Source organism: Gopherus flavomarginatus, chromosome 2 (assembly GCF_025201925.1).
Source record: "Gopherus flavomarginatus isolate rGopFla2 chromosome 2, rGopFla2.mat.asm, whole genome shotgun sequence".
Classification (NCBI taxonomy): domain Eukaryota; kingdom Metazoa; phylum Chordata; order Testudines; family Testudinidae; genus Gopherus; species Gopherus flavomarginatus.
This window is the reverse complement of record NC_066618.1, coordinates 127,162,048-127,176,244: the sequence shown is the minus strand read 5'-3', so window position 1 is coordinate 127,176,244 and position 14,197 is coordinate 127,162,048. Positions and strand designations below refer to the sequence as shown.

The window sequence follows — 14,197 nt, the reverse complement described above, 5'->3', positions numbered from 1 at the left end:
TACTGAAATACTGTCCACCACTAACAAACAAACAAATATTCCACAGAAGGTAGTGGACACTGGTCTGCACATAAAGCTGGATTCAGTATCACTTCAAAGTCTCTACAAATTCAGACTGAGCCATCCTCCTTGATTACTGGTACAATGGATGTGAAACCAGTGACAGGACTCCAGTGATAAATAAACAGTCCAAATCTGCTTCCACCAGAGGCCTCAGAGCATAAGGCACAACTCTGGGCTCACAATACTTTGGTTGGCTTTCAGACTTAACTGTAAGATTCACTGACATGTTGTTCATCTTTCTAAGCTCTTTTTCAAAAACTTGGAAGTGTCTGTCCACTATGTGATCATCATCAAGTATAAGGTGTAGCTGTTTGATGATACACCATATGGGTGTGGGCTGATAGGTGACAACTAAGAGTGTGAAATTGCAGAACTACTGACTGTGGTATGTAACCTATCATTTAAATCAACTTCTATATCAGATGATGGGAGGATAGCTAATGTGACAAAAATTTTTAAAAGGCTTTTTAAAAAGGCTCGAGAGGCAATCCCAGCCATTACAGGCCGGTAAGCCTAACTTCAAATTGGTTGAAACTATAGTAAAGAATAGAATTATCAGTGACACACAGATGAACATGATTTGTTGAGGAAGAGTCAACATGGTCTTTGTAAAAGGAAACCATGCCTCACTAATCTACTAGAATTCTTTGAGAGGATCAACAAATAAAGGTAATCCAGTGGATATAGTGTACTTGGACTTTTAGAAAGCCTTCAACAGGGTCCCTTACCAAAGGCTCTCAGGCAAAGTAAGCAGTCGTGAGATAAGAGGGAAAGTCTTCTCATGGATCAGTAACTGATTAAAAGATAGGAAACAAAGGGTAGGAATAAATGATCAGTTTTCAGAAAGGAGAGAAGTAAATAGTGGTGTTCCCCAGAGCTCTGTACAGGGACCAGTTGTGTTCAACATATTCATAAATGATCTGGAAAAAGACGTAAACAGTGAGGTGACAAAATTTGCAGATATTATGAAGTTACTCATGATAGTTAAGTCCAAAGCAGATTGCGAAGAGTTACAAAGGGACCTCCCAAAAATGAATGACTGGGCAACAAAATGGCAGATGAAATTTAATGCTGATAAATGCAAAGTAATGCACATTGGAAAACATAATCCCAACTATATATACTGTCAAGGTTTTTTTTCCCCACTTTGAACTTTAGAGTACAAAAAGTGGGGACCTGAATGAACACTTCTAAGCTTAATTACTAGCTTAGATCTGGTACACAGCCACCAGCCAGAATTTAGTGTCTGGCACACTTTCTGTTCCCCAAAAACCTTCCCTGGGGAACACAGATCCAAACCCCTTGGATCTTAGAACAAGGAGAAATTAACCAACCCCCTTCCTTTCCCCCCAGACTTTTCCCTCCCGGGTTGCATTGAGAGGCTTTACACAGATCCAAACTCCTTGGATCTTAAAACAAGGAGGAATTAACCATCCCTCCTCCTTTCCCCCCCCCACTAATCCCTGGTGAGTTCAGACCCAATCCCCTTGGATCTTAAAACAAGGAAAAATCAATCAGGTTCTTAAAAAGAAAGCTTTTAATTAAAGAAAGAAAAAGTAAAAATTATTTCTGTAAAATCAGGATGGAAAATGCTTTACAGGATACTTAAATTTATATAGCCCAGAGGAAACCCCCTCTAGCCTCAGGTTCAGAGTTACAGCAAACAGAGGTAAAAATCCTTCCAGCAAAAGAAACATTTACAAGTTGTGAAAACAAACATAAGACTAATCTGCCTTGCCTGGCTATTACTTACAATTTTGACACATGAAAGACTGATTCAGAAAGATTTGGAGAGCCTAGATGTACGTCTGGTCCCTCTTAGTCCCAAGAGCAAACGAACAAAAAAAAAACACAAACAAAGACTTCCCTCCACCAAGATTTGAAAGTATCTTGTCCCCCTATTGGTCCTCTGGTGTCAGCCAGGTTTACTGAGCTTCTTAACCCTTTACAGGTAAAAGAGACATTAACCCTTAACCATCTGTTTATGACATATACACACAGAAAAGTGGAATCTAAATTAGCTGTTACCACTAAAGAAAGAACTCTTGGAATCATTGTGGATAGTTCTCTGAAAACATCCTTTCAATATGCAGCAGCCATCAAAAAAGCTAATCAAATGTTGAGAATCATTAGGAAAGGGATAGATAATAAGACAGAAAATATCATATTGCATCTATATAAATACACGTTATGACCACATGGCATGCAGATGTGGTTGTCCCAACTCAAAAACAATATATTGGAATTGGAAAGGGTACACAGAGAAGAGCAACAAAAGTGATTAGAGGTAGGGAACAGCTTTCATATGAGAAGAGATTAATAAGACTGGGACTTTTAAGCTTGCAAAAAATAAGACTAAGGGGGGAGGGGATAGCTCAGTGATTTGCACGTTGGCCTGCTAAACCCAGGGTTATGAGTTTGATCCTTGAGGGGGCCATTTAGAGATCTAGGGCAAAAAAAATCTGCCTGGGGATTAGTCCTGCTTTGAGCAGGGGGTTGGACTAGATGACCTCCTGAGGTCCCTTCCAGCCCTGATATTCTATGATATGATAGAGGTCTATAAAATCATGACTGGTACAGAGAAAGTAAATAAGGTTTAAAACAAACAGAAGTATTTCTTCACACAATGCAGTCAACTTGTGGAACTCTTTACCAGAAGATGTTGTAAAGGCCAAGACTATAACAGGGTTCAAAAAAGAACTAGATAAATTTGTGGAGGATAAGTCCATTAATGGCAATTAGCACAGATGGTGTCCCTAGTCTCTGTTTACCAGGAATGGGTGAAAGGGGATGGCTCACTCAATGATTATCTGGTCTGTTCTTTCCCTCTGAAGCACCTGACATTGGCCACTGTCAGAAGATAGGACACTGAGCTAGATGGACCCTTGGTCTGACACAGTATGGCCATTATTATGTTCCCCTAGGTTGCAAAAGCCAGCTGACACTCCTGTAGAACTCTACCTTACTGCTGAGTCCATTCGCCCTCCTCCCACTTCTTTTCTGTGGCCCTCCTCCTGTTCCATAGCTGTAAAATGAAGCTATGTGTTCCTGCACCAGAAAACACTCCTGGTCTCAATCATCACCAAGGGAACCTTGAGCTGGTGGGGGCTGTTCCTGCACCTGTATCTTAAAAGATGCTGGACCATCTTTTATATGCTGAATCATCAGTGGCGTCAAGTGTTGTGGATAGCTGTGGGAGTAGGGCCAGGGACCTGAGGTTTGTGCTTCTCCTCTCCCTCATGCATTTGGAGTACTTCTACCTCCTCACGATTCCTGTGCAGAAGCTAATGCCATAGAATTGCTGTACTGTTACTGCCACCCACCTACACGTAAACACCTCATAGTCCTCTGCACAGAGGGAGCAGCAACCCATACCTGGTTTCCCCACTACTGTTGTGAAATGCTGTCATGCATGAGAGTTCAGTGTTCTGGCCTTCACTCTATCCCTTCTCCTGAGTGGCAGCTTCTGGTCACCTGCATCTGCATTTCCCCCATACTCTTAAATTCTTCCACTCCTGTCACTTTTCTTCTCCACCCTCTTCATTTTAGATTTTAAGATATTTGTTATAATCCCATCTCCTTCCACAATCCTTTCTTTCCTTCACTGCCATGGAATGGTAAGGACAAAGTGGCCACTCTTGTACTGCTCCCAGAATATGAAATGTTATCCTAGCACTTTCATTCCCAGGGAGGTTTCCTATCTGTGCTGTTGAGTAATTATCACCTTGGTGCTATTCCGGGGAAGAGACTATCACAGCCTACCTAGATTGTTTTTAAAAGCACTAAAGGGAAAAAACAAAAATACTCACACAAAACCAAAAATGAGCGATTAGGGCAAATGCAGTAGCAGGAGTGATATAGATTTGTTGGTTTAAATAAATAAGGGTTCTGATAGCTTATGTAAGCAATTTGTTTTAACTGAGATTTTTTGGTATTCAATAGGTATTGGTTCATTGATGGTGTCGTTCATCGTGAGTTTATATTATAACACCATTTTAGCTTGGGTGATGTGGTATTTCATTAACTCATTCCAAGAGCCCCTTCCTTGGAGCGCTTGCCCACTAAATGGGAACAGAACAGGTAATTAATATTTCAAGTCTCTTGTAATTATTGGTGTTAAGGTTTCAAAGTGTTACAACCTCTTTTTTATTCCTGTAACATGGCATTAAGTTCTACTGTACAGATTTTTTAAATGGCTCATTTAAAAATCTTCTCTGCATTAGGGCTGTCAAGCGATTAAAAACTTAATTGTGATTAATCATGTATTTAATCAGATGGTTAAAAGATAATAGAATACCATTTAAATATTTTTTGATGTTTTCTACATTTCAAATATATTGATTTTAATTACCCCACAGAATACAAAATGAACAGTGCTCACTTCATATTATTTTTATTACAAATATTTGCACAGTAAAAAACCAAAGAAATAGTATTTTTCAATTCACCTAATACAAATAATGAAGTGCAATCTCTTTATAATAAAAGTTGAACTTAACTTACAGAATTATGTACAAAAAAAACCTGCACTCAGAAACTTACAAATGTAGATTTTTTTTGTTACATAACTGCACTCAAAAATAAAACAGTGAAAACTTTAGAGCCTACAAGTCCACTCAATCCTACTTCTTGTTCAGCCAATCGCTCAGACATACAAGTTTGTTTGCATTTGCAGGAGATAATGCTGCCTATTTCTTGTTTATAATGTCACCTGAAAGCGACAACAGGTGTTTGCATGGCACTGTTGTAGCCGGTGTTGCAAGATGTTTATGTCCCAGATATGCTAAAGATTCATACATCCCTTCAAGCTTAAACCACCATTCCAGAGGATATGTGTCCATGCTGATGATGGGATCTGCTCGATAATGATCCAAAGCAGTGCAGACCAACACATGTTCATTTTCATCTTCTGACTCAGATGCCACCAGCAGAAGGTTGATTTTCTTTTTTGGTGGTTTAGGTTCTGTAGTTTCTGCATTAGAGTGTAAATAAGAAGTGGACATCATTATGTCCTGTAAATATAAACAAACTTATTTCTCTTAGTGATTGACTGAAGAAATAGTAGAACTGAGTGGACTTGTAAACTCAAAAGTTTTACATTGTTCTGTTTTTGAGTGCAGTTATGTAACAAAAAAAAATCTACATTTGTAAGTTGCACTTTCACAATAAAGAGATTGCGCTTCAGTACTTGTATGAGGTAAACTGAAAAATACTATTTCTTTATTATTTTTACAGTGCAAATATTTGTAATAAAAATATAAAATGAGTACTGTGCACTTTGTATTTTGTGTTATAATAAAAATCAATACATTTGAAAATGTAGAAAAATATCCAAGATATTTAATAAATTTCAATTGGCATTCTATTGTTTAACAGTACGATTAATCACAATTAATTTTTTGAGTTAATCATGTGAGTTAACTCTGATTACTCAACAGTCCTGCTTTGCACCTTTAGGGCTAGATGGTGACCCAACCCGATATGGTCACACAACTATGTAAAGCCTTTGCTTCCATCATCCCTTTGCAGACAAATAATATTCCCCACATCACAGCTAAGACATGATGTGAAGAGCAGGTCTATACATTGGCTACTCCTTCCTCCAATTGAGCAACTGGACTGAAGGGGAGCTGTGCAGTACCAGAGTTGACAGGGGAGTAAGCTGTACCCTGTAAGAGTCTGTAGTGAGTTACTTTATCTCAGGATTTAGAGGGAAGCAGGGAAGGAATTAGTATCTGAGATCAAATTCCTTTCTGGTGAGATGCAACTACACACTTTCCTTTTCACAGGACTACCTGTAACAGACAATCCCCCAGGTACAACATGGAACTGGGATACCACTGTGCCCCCTTAGCCCTCCATCCTTGGCTCTCACTATTGACAAGAACAAACTCCTCCAGGCACTACTATCACTCAGCAGAAATGTGGAGCTGTACACCCATCTAGACTGCATGAATGCTCCCAGAGCCATTCACAAATCACACAAAGAAAGGCACCAGTAAATCTCCCAAGCCCTCAGGCTTCCACCTCCAGACTATGCCATCTTGCTCTAGCAGAAGCCTGACCAGTGTAAGTTTATTACCCAGTCCATCCCTCCTTCGATATGGAGAGGACATACACACAAGCCTTTGTGAACTCAGCTGAGATTTCCCACACACTTCAACCAAAGCAAACTGTTTTAAGTAAAACAGAAAACTAATTTATAATCTATCTTTCTGTAGTTAATAAATGGTAGTCATAGAAGGTCAGAAATAGTTACTGAAGAAAATAAAAAGGTAAGTGCATAGTCTAAATCTTAAACATTATCTCACTAGACAGTATTTGGATCTATCAGTTTTCTCACCTCACTGGATGTTACAATTCTTCATAAACAGGGCTTCTCTCTCAAGCCTGGAACCAGTCTTCACAGCTGAAGTCTTTGTCTTGTCAGCGTTCTTGTTGCTTCCAGCATAGGTGGGGGAGGAGAAAGTCCAAGGCATGATGCCACTGTCCCTTATTTTATACCCTCAGTCCATGTGCCTGGAAAATACTAGCCCAGACATGTCCTGATGGGCTTCGCTGAGTCACAGAGTTGAGCAATCCCCCTGGTGTGGTCTTGTGCAACTGAGGGTATGGCTACACTATGAGGCTTTTAGCAACATGGCTGCGCTGCTACAGCTGTGCCGCTAAAAGGCATGCAGTGTAGCTGCTGTTTGTCGGCAGGAGAGAGCTCTCCTGCCAACAAAAAACTTCCACATCCCTCCTCCCTCCTCCCCCCCCAGCAGCAGCAGCTTTGTCAGCAGGAGAGCACTCCTGCCAGGAAGCGCTGTTTACACCAGCGCTTTTTGTTGGTAAAACTTGTGTCAGTCAGGGGTGTTTTTAACACCCTCGAATGACAAAAGTTTTGCAGTCCACATTGTGTGATGCTTGTGCAACTGTCATTGAATTGTAAATCCTTTGATTACAACTCCCCTGCTGATTACTGGTGCTTGAACACTCTCCTGGAAGTGGTTTGCCTTCTTTTTATGTCACTTACAACGTATTTCAGTAACAACAATATACAGCAAAATCTGATACCTTGATATACACTGACGATATACATATTTTGACCAAACATTGGGTTTCATAAGATCTTATATGACATGATTTATATGAAATATATTATAATTATATGATGGGGTGAATATGGGAGTTCCGGGGTGCTGTGCTGAGGTACAGAGTACCACACTGCTGCTAAAGATTCAGTCTAGCACTTAAGCCCATATTTTTAAATGTGAGATTCCAAAGTCATAAGGGGCAACTGTGATCATCATCTAGTAATTTCAGTAGAGATACATAACTTGTAACTATCCTTACATACACTTTGCAATGACTGATTACCAGCATATTACTGGCTTTTAGTAGATGCCATACATGCCACCTTTTACTGAATTATGTATATATTTGACCCACAGGATTCCAGTAAAACTCTATGTACCCCCTGTCCCCTGTGCCAAATGGCTGAGGGCACAGGGGGTACATGGTCACTGCCTAGCAAGCCTAGAGACCCCCATTCCTCTGCACATTTCCAGGTCACTTGGCCCCTGTCTTTGGCAGCTGGGCCCAGGCAGGGAGCAGAGGGGTGAGCGACCACCACCTCCCCTGCTTGGCTCTTTCCCAGGCAGCAACCCTGAGCTGAGTCAGCCAACATGAGAAGCAACTCCATACTGCCTTCAGCTCCCTGTCCAGACCCAGCTGCTGGGAAAGGGGCTGAGCAAGCTGGAAGTGCCAGGGGAGAGGCACAGCAGCAGGACAGAGCTAGCAAGGCTCTCGCAGAAATGGGTGGGTGGGGGACACCTGACCCCACATGCGTCACCTCTTTTGCAGGTAGTCTTAGTTTGTGCATCATTGCCTAAGACTAAACCCAAGGTCACCCAGGAAGTCTGTGGCACTGCAAGGAATTGAACTCTGGTCTCCTAAATTCCACACTAGTGTCCTAATCACGGGACAATCTTGAGATTGGCATGGTTGCTTAGGAACTATGAAGTATTAGATTTCCTGAGCTGAATAGTGCTGGTGCTTCATCCCTGCATGATTCTTGAGGTTCTTGTAGCCAAAGTCCCTTTGTAAGGTGGTATGGTCTCTCACCAGCCTATCTGGATTTGGTACTGCAGGAGAGAGATGCAGGGAAATGCCTAGTTTGAGGATCCTGCTGGTGCTTAGGTGCTGAGTGTCAGGACTAAGGAAGTTATGCACAGGCCCAGCAGCATATTCATACAATTGTAGGACTTGAAGGGATTGCAAAAGGTCATCTAGTCCAGTCCTCTGCACTCACAGCAGGACTAAGTATTATCTAGATCATCCCTGACAGGTGTTTGTCTAACCTATTAAAATCGCCAATGATGAAGATTCCACAACCTCCCTAGGCAATTTATTCCAGTGCTTAACCACCCTGACAGTTAGGAGGGGTTTCCCAATGTCCAACCTAAACCACACGTGCTGCAATTTAAGCCCATTGCTTCTTATTATAAGGAGGAAGAAAAATTGTTTTCCTTAACCACTGAGGATAGGACAATCTTCTATGCACTTGAAAATATCATTATGTCCCCCCTCAGTCTTCTGTTCTCCAGACTAAACAAACAAATCTTTTCCCCAATCTTTCCTCATAGGTCTTGTTTTCTAGACCTTTAATCATTTTTGTTGCTCTTCTTTGGGTTTTCTTCAATTTATCCACATCTTTCCTGAAATGTAGCACCCAGAACTGGACACAATACTCCAGTTGAGGCCATATCAGCGTGGAGTAGAGCGGAAGAATTACTTTTAGTGTTTTGCATATAACACTCCTGCTAATATATCCCAGAACAATGTTTGCTTTTTTTGCAACAGTGTTACACTGTTGACTCATATTTAGCTTGTGATCTACTATGACCCCCAGATCCCTTTCTTCAGTACTCCTTCCTAGAAAGTCATTTCCCATTGTGTACGTGCACAACTGATTGTTCCTTCCTAAGTGGAGTACTTTGCATTTGTCCTTATTGAATTTGAGGAGGTTGTGAGGCTAGGACTATAACAGGGTTTAAAAAGGAACTAGATAAATTCATGGAGGTTAAGTTCATTAATGGCTGTTAGCCAGGATCGGTAAGGAATGGTGTCCCTAGCCTCTGTTTGTCAGAGGGTGAAGATGGATGACAGGAGAGAGATCACTTGATCATTACCTGTTAGGTTCACTCCCTCTGGGGCATCTGGCATTGGCCACTGTCGGTAGACAGAATACTAGGCTGGATGGACCTTTGGTGTGACCCAGTATGGCCATTCTTATGTTCTGTATCTTAGGTGAATGCTCTAGCCCCTTGGGGGGAATGGGTGAATGCACATGTCATCATGTCCTTCTCCTATCTTGTCAATTTAACTCTTCATTTCCTGTGTTTTCATACACACACAAGCCCCACAATAAAAATGTTTCATTCCATTTAAAAAAAAATTGTCAACACTTCCAATTTGCAAAACATTCTGAATCTCAGTTTTGCTCAAACCAATGTTTTTTTTTCATTTTTGGAACTGCCAATTAACCACAAAATCAGTTATTTGCCCAGCTCTATTCCACAGGACTGACCTCTGGTAAAAAAACTCTGGAGAATATCAGTTGTTTGTGGACCACAGTTTGGATACTGCTGCCATAGCTAAGACTACTGACTTGGAAACTGAATAAAAGATGTCACACATTGTGTGCTGCTGAATATTGGGTCCCACGGCTCCAACTCTGGCTTTCACAAAGTGGGCCGAAAGTGGTTTTCAGCTGAGGAGTCCCTCAATATAAAGGAATTCACCAGTGGAAGGATGACCAGCATTCTGTGTCCTCTTCACAGCCCTTGCATAGGATGATATACTGGGATGTGGGCATAACCTCCTCTGCACTCTGTCAATCCCTAGCTGCTGCAACAGCCGATTGGGCAGGCATTGTTGCCATGTGCAATTTAGAATAGTTTCTCCAGGCTGCTTAAAACTGGTCCCATAGGGTGGCTGTAAAAATGATGTAAGGCCCCCCTTCTGTATACTACCCAGATGAGGATTTCAGTCCTTGATCATTTAGTCTTGACTAATATTTTAAGTTTCCAGAATAGCTGCCTTTCTTCACTAATACAGAATGTTGCTTCATAATTATTGTTCCCACAGTGCATGGGAAATGAGATATTGTTTAAATTTCACACTTGCCAATTTAGTAATACTTGTCATACTTTTCTTTTCAGGATACATTGAAGAATGCCATGAAAGTACTGCAGTAAATTACTTCTGGTACAGGAGAGCTTTAAACATAGGCTCTGATATCACTGACAGTGGCAACTTACAATGGTGGTTAGTTTTGTGCTTGGCCATTTGCTGGGCAATTGTGTACATATGTACCATTCGAGGAATTGAATCCACAGGAAAGGTGAGGAAATAGAGAGAAGACCATTTAGAAAAGCTGACTTGCTGCTCTGTCTCTTGTCCTTAAAGTACTAGATTTCATCTTCAGGGGAAATTCAAAAACAAGTATGTTCTTTCAAACCCTAATTCTTAGCGTAGATATCTGCAAATGTATTTTAGGGAGGAATTTTATAACAAAACAAATTCTAACTGGTCATTCTGCTTCCTGAAAAAAACATGTTATACTTAGAATATGCTGTATTAGGATGAGATGTTGTAGTAACTAAAATAACCTCTATTCTCTGTCTCGCTTTTCTTATTTCCCTATTAGGCTATTTATGTAACAGCCATATTTCCTTATCTGGTCCTAACTATATTCCTTATTCGTGGACTCACTCTACCAGGAGCCACTGAAGGTTTAGTTTACTTCTTCACTCCTAATGTAAGTATCAGTGTTGGGTGTATTCAAAAGCATACTTTTTTCTCGTTGTACTGGCCATCTAGCTTTCAAATATCACTTTTCCAAAAACTTCCTATCCAGTACTAAGGTTCTTTTCAGTCAGAGTATTTGTAGTTATATGAATATATCTTAGATTGTGGTAAGAGTGAAAGGAGTACTAAATCATTTTTTACTAAGCATTTTCCCATACTTTATGATACAGTATATGCTTAGGTGGAAGCATACTATGAAGGCATCATTAGTGACACCAAAGTTAAAGTGGAATTGAGTTTTGCACTTAAAGGACTGATTCAGCTTCTTATGAAAAACGTGTATCCTTCTGAAAATTACAGTAGTTACTGAATGAAAAAAAATCTTTGGAGATTTTAAAAATAATTCACTTTAGGAATAAACACTTGATTTTTTTTTAAGATTAATGGTAATCTCCCTCCCCTTATTCTTCATAATTCAAAGCTTCTTCAGCAGAGCCTGAAAGAATCAGGATTTACTATGAAGAACTGTTCTATTTCAAAATGACTGCCATCCCCCATTGTTCTCAATAGGACTGAAAGCACAGCTCCCCTCATTTGTAGCCATTTTCAGAAGGCTACTTAGCTTGTAATTGCTTTTTTCGAGGGGAGGGGAGAAGGCAGGAAGTGTAGCTATACAGTGAAGCTGAGGCAAAGAGACTGAGGGAGGAGGAGAGTTGGAGCAAACAGCAAATCAGCACAGGGTAGAGAAAGTCAGAACTCTACAGATTTTGCCTGGAAAGTCCACAGGTCCCTGCTTAGCTACTTTTGCTTCTGTTAGCTGGAGTCTCTGGCTGGCTCCTCTCTACCTTTCTCTCCAAATGCCACATGATGTGGGAGGAGAGGAGTGGCACCACCTGGACCCTAGTACCTCCGGAGTGTGTATAGGTCTCCCCATCACTGTTCTAGGACCAGGGAAGGAGTGGCCCAGCTGGGCGCCATTTTACCACCATCCCTTACTGCTGCAGTCCCTGCTTTGGATGTTTCTGTTCTCACGTATCCCAAGTGAGTGCCCTAATCACTGGGATATTGGGTATTCTGAACATACACACCAACCAGTCCCCCAAATCCCCAGCTGGCTCACCCCAGCTGTATTTTGTGTGGATTAGGCATACTCAGAGCACGCCTACCAGATCGGGCCACAAAGGCAAGATAGGCAGGAGAAAGCCTAGTTTGAAATCACATTGGGGTAAGGCTTCTTGCAGATTATCTAGCTGTGGGAAAGTGTCAGGATTTTGGCAATTTTGTGTATTCCCAGTGGGGGGAAATTGGGATTAGGTGCTGACAGGGTTAGGCAGCAGCAGAACAATGGTTTTGTGAATGTCAGGCATCGAAGGCTATTATTTAGGAACCATTAAGTCCCTTTGTGTCCCACAGTGTCTCTGGCTCCTCCTAGCATAGTGGGCCACCATCTTCCCTCTGGGCAGTTATGGCTTCAATCCCCATTGAGAAAAATGGAAAGGTGGCAGCAGTTTGTGAAAAATAAACTCATAAATAATAAATAAATGGAATGATTTATTAATAATTAATAAATAAATGAAAAACAAATGGCAAAAAGTGACCATTAATCCTAAATATCTTTTCAAAAGCTACCCATTGCATCAGATCTACTCCACAGGTAGGCCAGGAGGGGGTACCTAGGCTGTATGTGTGTATATGCAGAGTCACATAAAGATGTCCAAGAAGGGTGAATTTGGAGGAGGTGCACATGGGGTAATGCAGGGAGGTGTGAGAGGAAGGGGAACTTTGGAGGACAGAAGGGAGGGTGAAACTGGTGTACACTTTGGCTATTTTCTTCTGCTCTAGCTAAGAAGGCAGTTGAAAAATCAAGTTTTAACAGATCTATATGCTTGGAGCTGCTCCATGGTAAGGTAAAGCAGCTAGAGCGTACCAGTAAATCTGGCCATAAAAGTTAAAATTAAGAAAGTGATTTAAGGTTGATACTTCATATCTTCAAATCATTAAACCACCACATGGTGACATTGTTTCTTCAATATTCATGTATGAAATTTTATTTTATAAAGAAAGGACACTCCTAGGCAAAAACTGTTAAGATGTCGTTAAGGTGGAGCGTACTGTTTAGCAATTTAGGGTAAACTACATTACAGGGATGTTCCAACTATCCTAGAACCAAGATTATAAACATCAGTGGGTTTTGGACTAGGTCTTTAAATATTACACGAAGTATTTTAAATTCATGTCTGCAGAGGAGTATGAGAACAATGGCACTTCAGCACCTCTCCTACAGCTAAATAAGAATGCTTCTTTATAAAATTGGTTAACAGAGGTCTTGAAAATCTGTTCAGATCAGTAGTTTGGTGGACAAAAACCTATTGAATTGACATTCACTGTCTTAATAGCTAAATTAACTACTATAAAATCCTGTTCTGCAAGATGTATCTAATTCTTAACATTTTCTAAAAGGTTTCAAATTCTATTTACATAAAAATATAATTACAGTATTGTAGCAAGGTGCACTCACCTCTCACAAGCACCCCGTCTCAGTGAGTGTGCCTGCATACTCTCAGTTTGTGGTGTGTCTTCAGTGACTCAGCCCTCCAGCCAAGTCTGTCTTCCGAGGTGCATATCCAACAGGGGCCTCTCTCGGAGCCCTCTGTAACATCTCTCTCAAGTTGTCCCTCTCCAGAATAGAGCGGTGCCCCAGGCCTCCTTCCCTGGAGGCAGTGTCTTCACCCTCTCAAGGCCTTTCTGGCTTCCGCTAGGCCACTACAGTTCCCCTTCTGGGGTGCCTCAAAGTTCAGGCCACTTTCCCAGTGGCTGGGGTAGGAGGGAACCCAGGCCCACCCTCTACTCCAGGTCCCAATAAATAGCAGACGTGCTATGTCCCTTTATCTAAGCTACACTGCTGCTCTAATTCCCTGGGCCACTTCCCCATGGCTCCAGCACATTCTTCACCCTTACCTCAGGGCCTTGTCCTGATGAACTCCCAGCAGCCAACTCAGAGCTCCTTCTTGCTGTCCCTGGCTTTCAGCAGCACTGCCCTGTCCAAGGTCCTGTAGTTCCCTCAGCCAGCCAGAGATGCCATCCACTCTCTTCCAAGCAAGGGACTGGACTCATACTGGCCCTGCAGTGCTTCTTAAACTAGCCTGCTGGGTCCCGATTGGCTGCGTCCCACACAGCCACTCTAGGCAGCTTGGGAGACCGCTCTACTGTCCTTTTCTGGGGTGGGATGTGGCAGGGGGCATCAGGACCTAGTCCACCCAGTCACAAGCACATTAAACCTTAGACTGCAGTTGTACATACTCCAAAAGGAAATAACATATAGCTCAGGTTATAAAGTGAA

At 41.5% G+C, this 14,197-nt stretch overlaps 1 protein-coding gene across 1 annotated transcript in view; it reads left to right on the top strand.

The window, feature by feature from the left end:
* The window catches only part of LOC127044648 (sodium-dependent neutral amino acid transporter B(0)AT3-like), a 59,536-nt gene that overhangs the window by 22,316 nt on the left and 23,023 nt on the right, over positions 1-14,197 (top strand). The window contains exons 3-5 of the mRNA XM_050939730.1: positions 4,006-4,143; positions 10,269-10,450; positions 10,757-10,867. Of these exons, the coding sequence (XP_050795687.1) occupies positions 4,006-4,143; positions 10,269-10,450; positions 10,757-10,867 (431 nt within the window). The remainder of the gene's footprint in view (positions 1-4,005; positions 4,144-10,268; positions 10,451-10,756; positions 10,868-14,197) is intronic.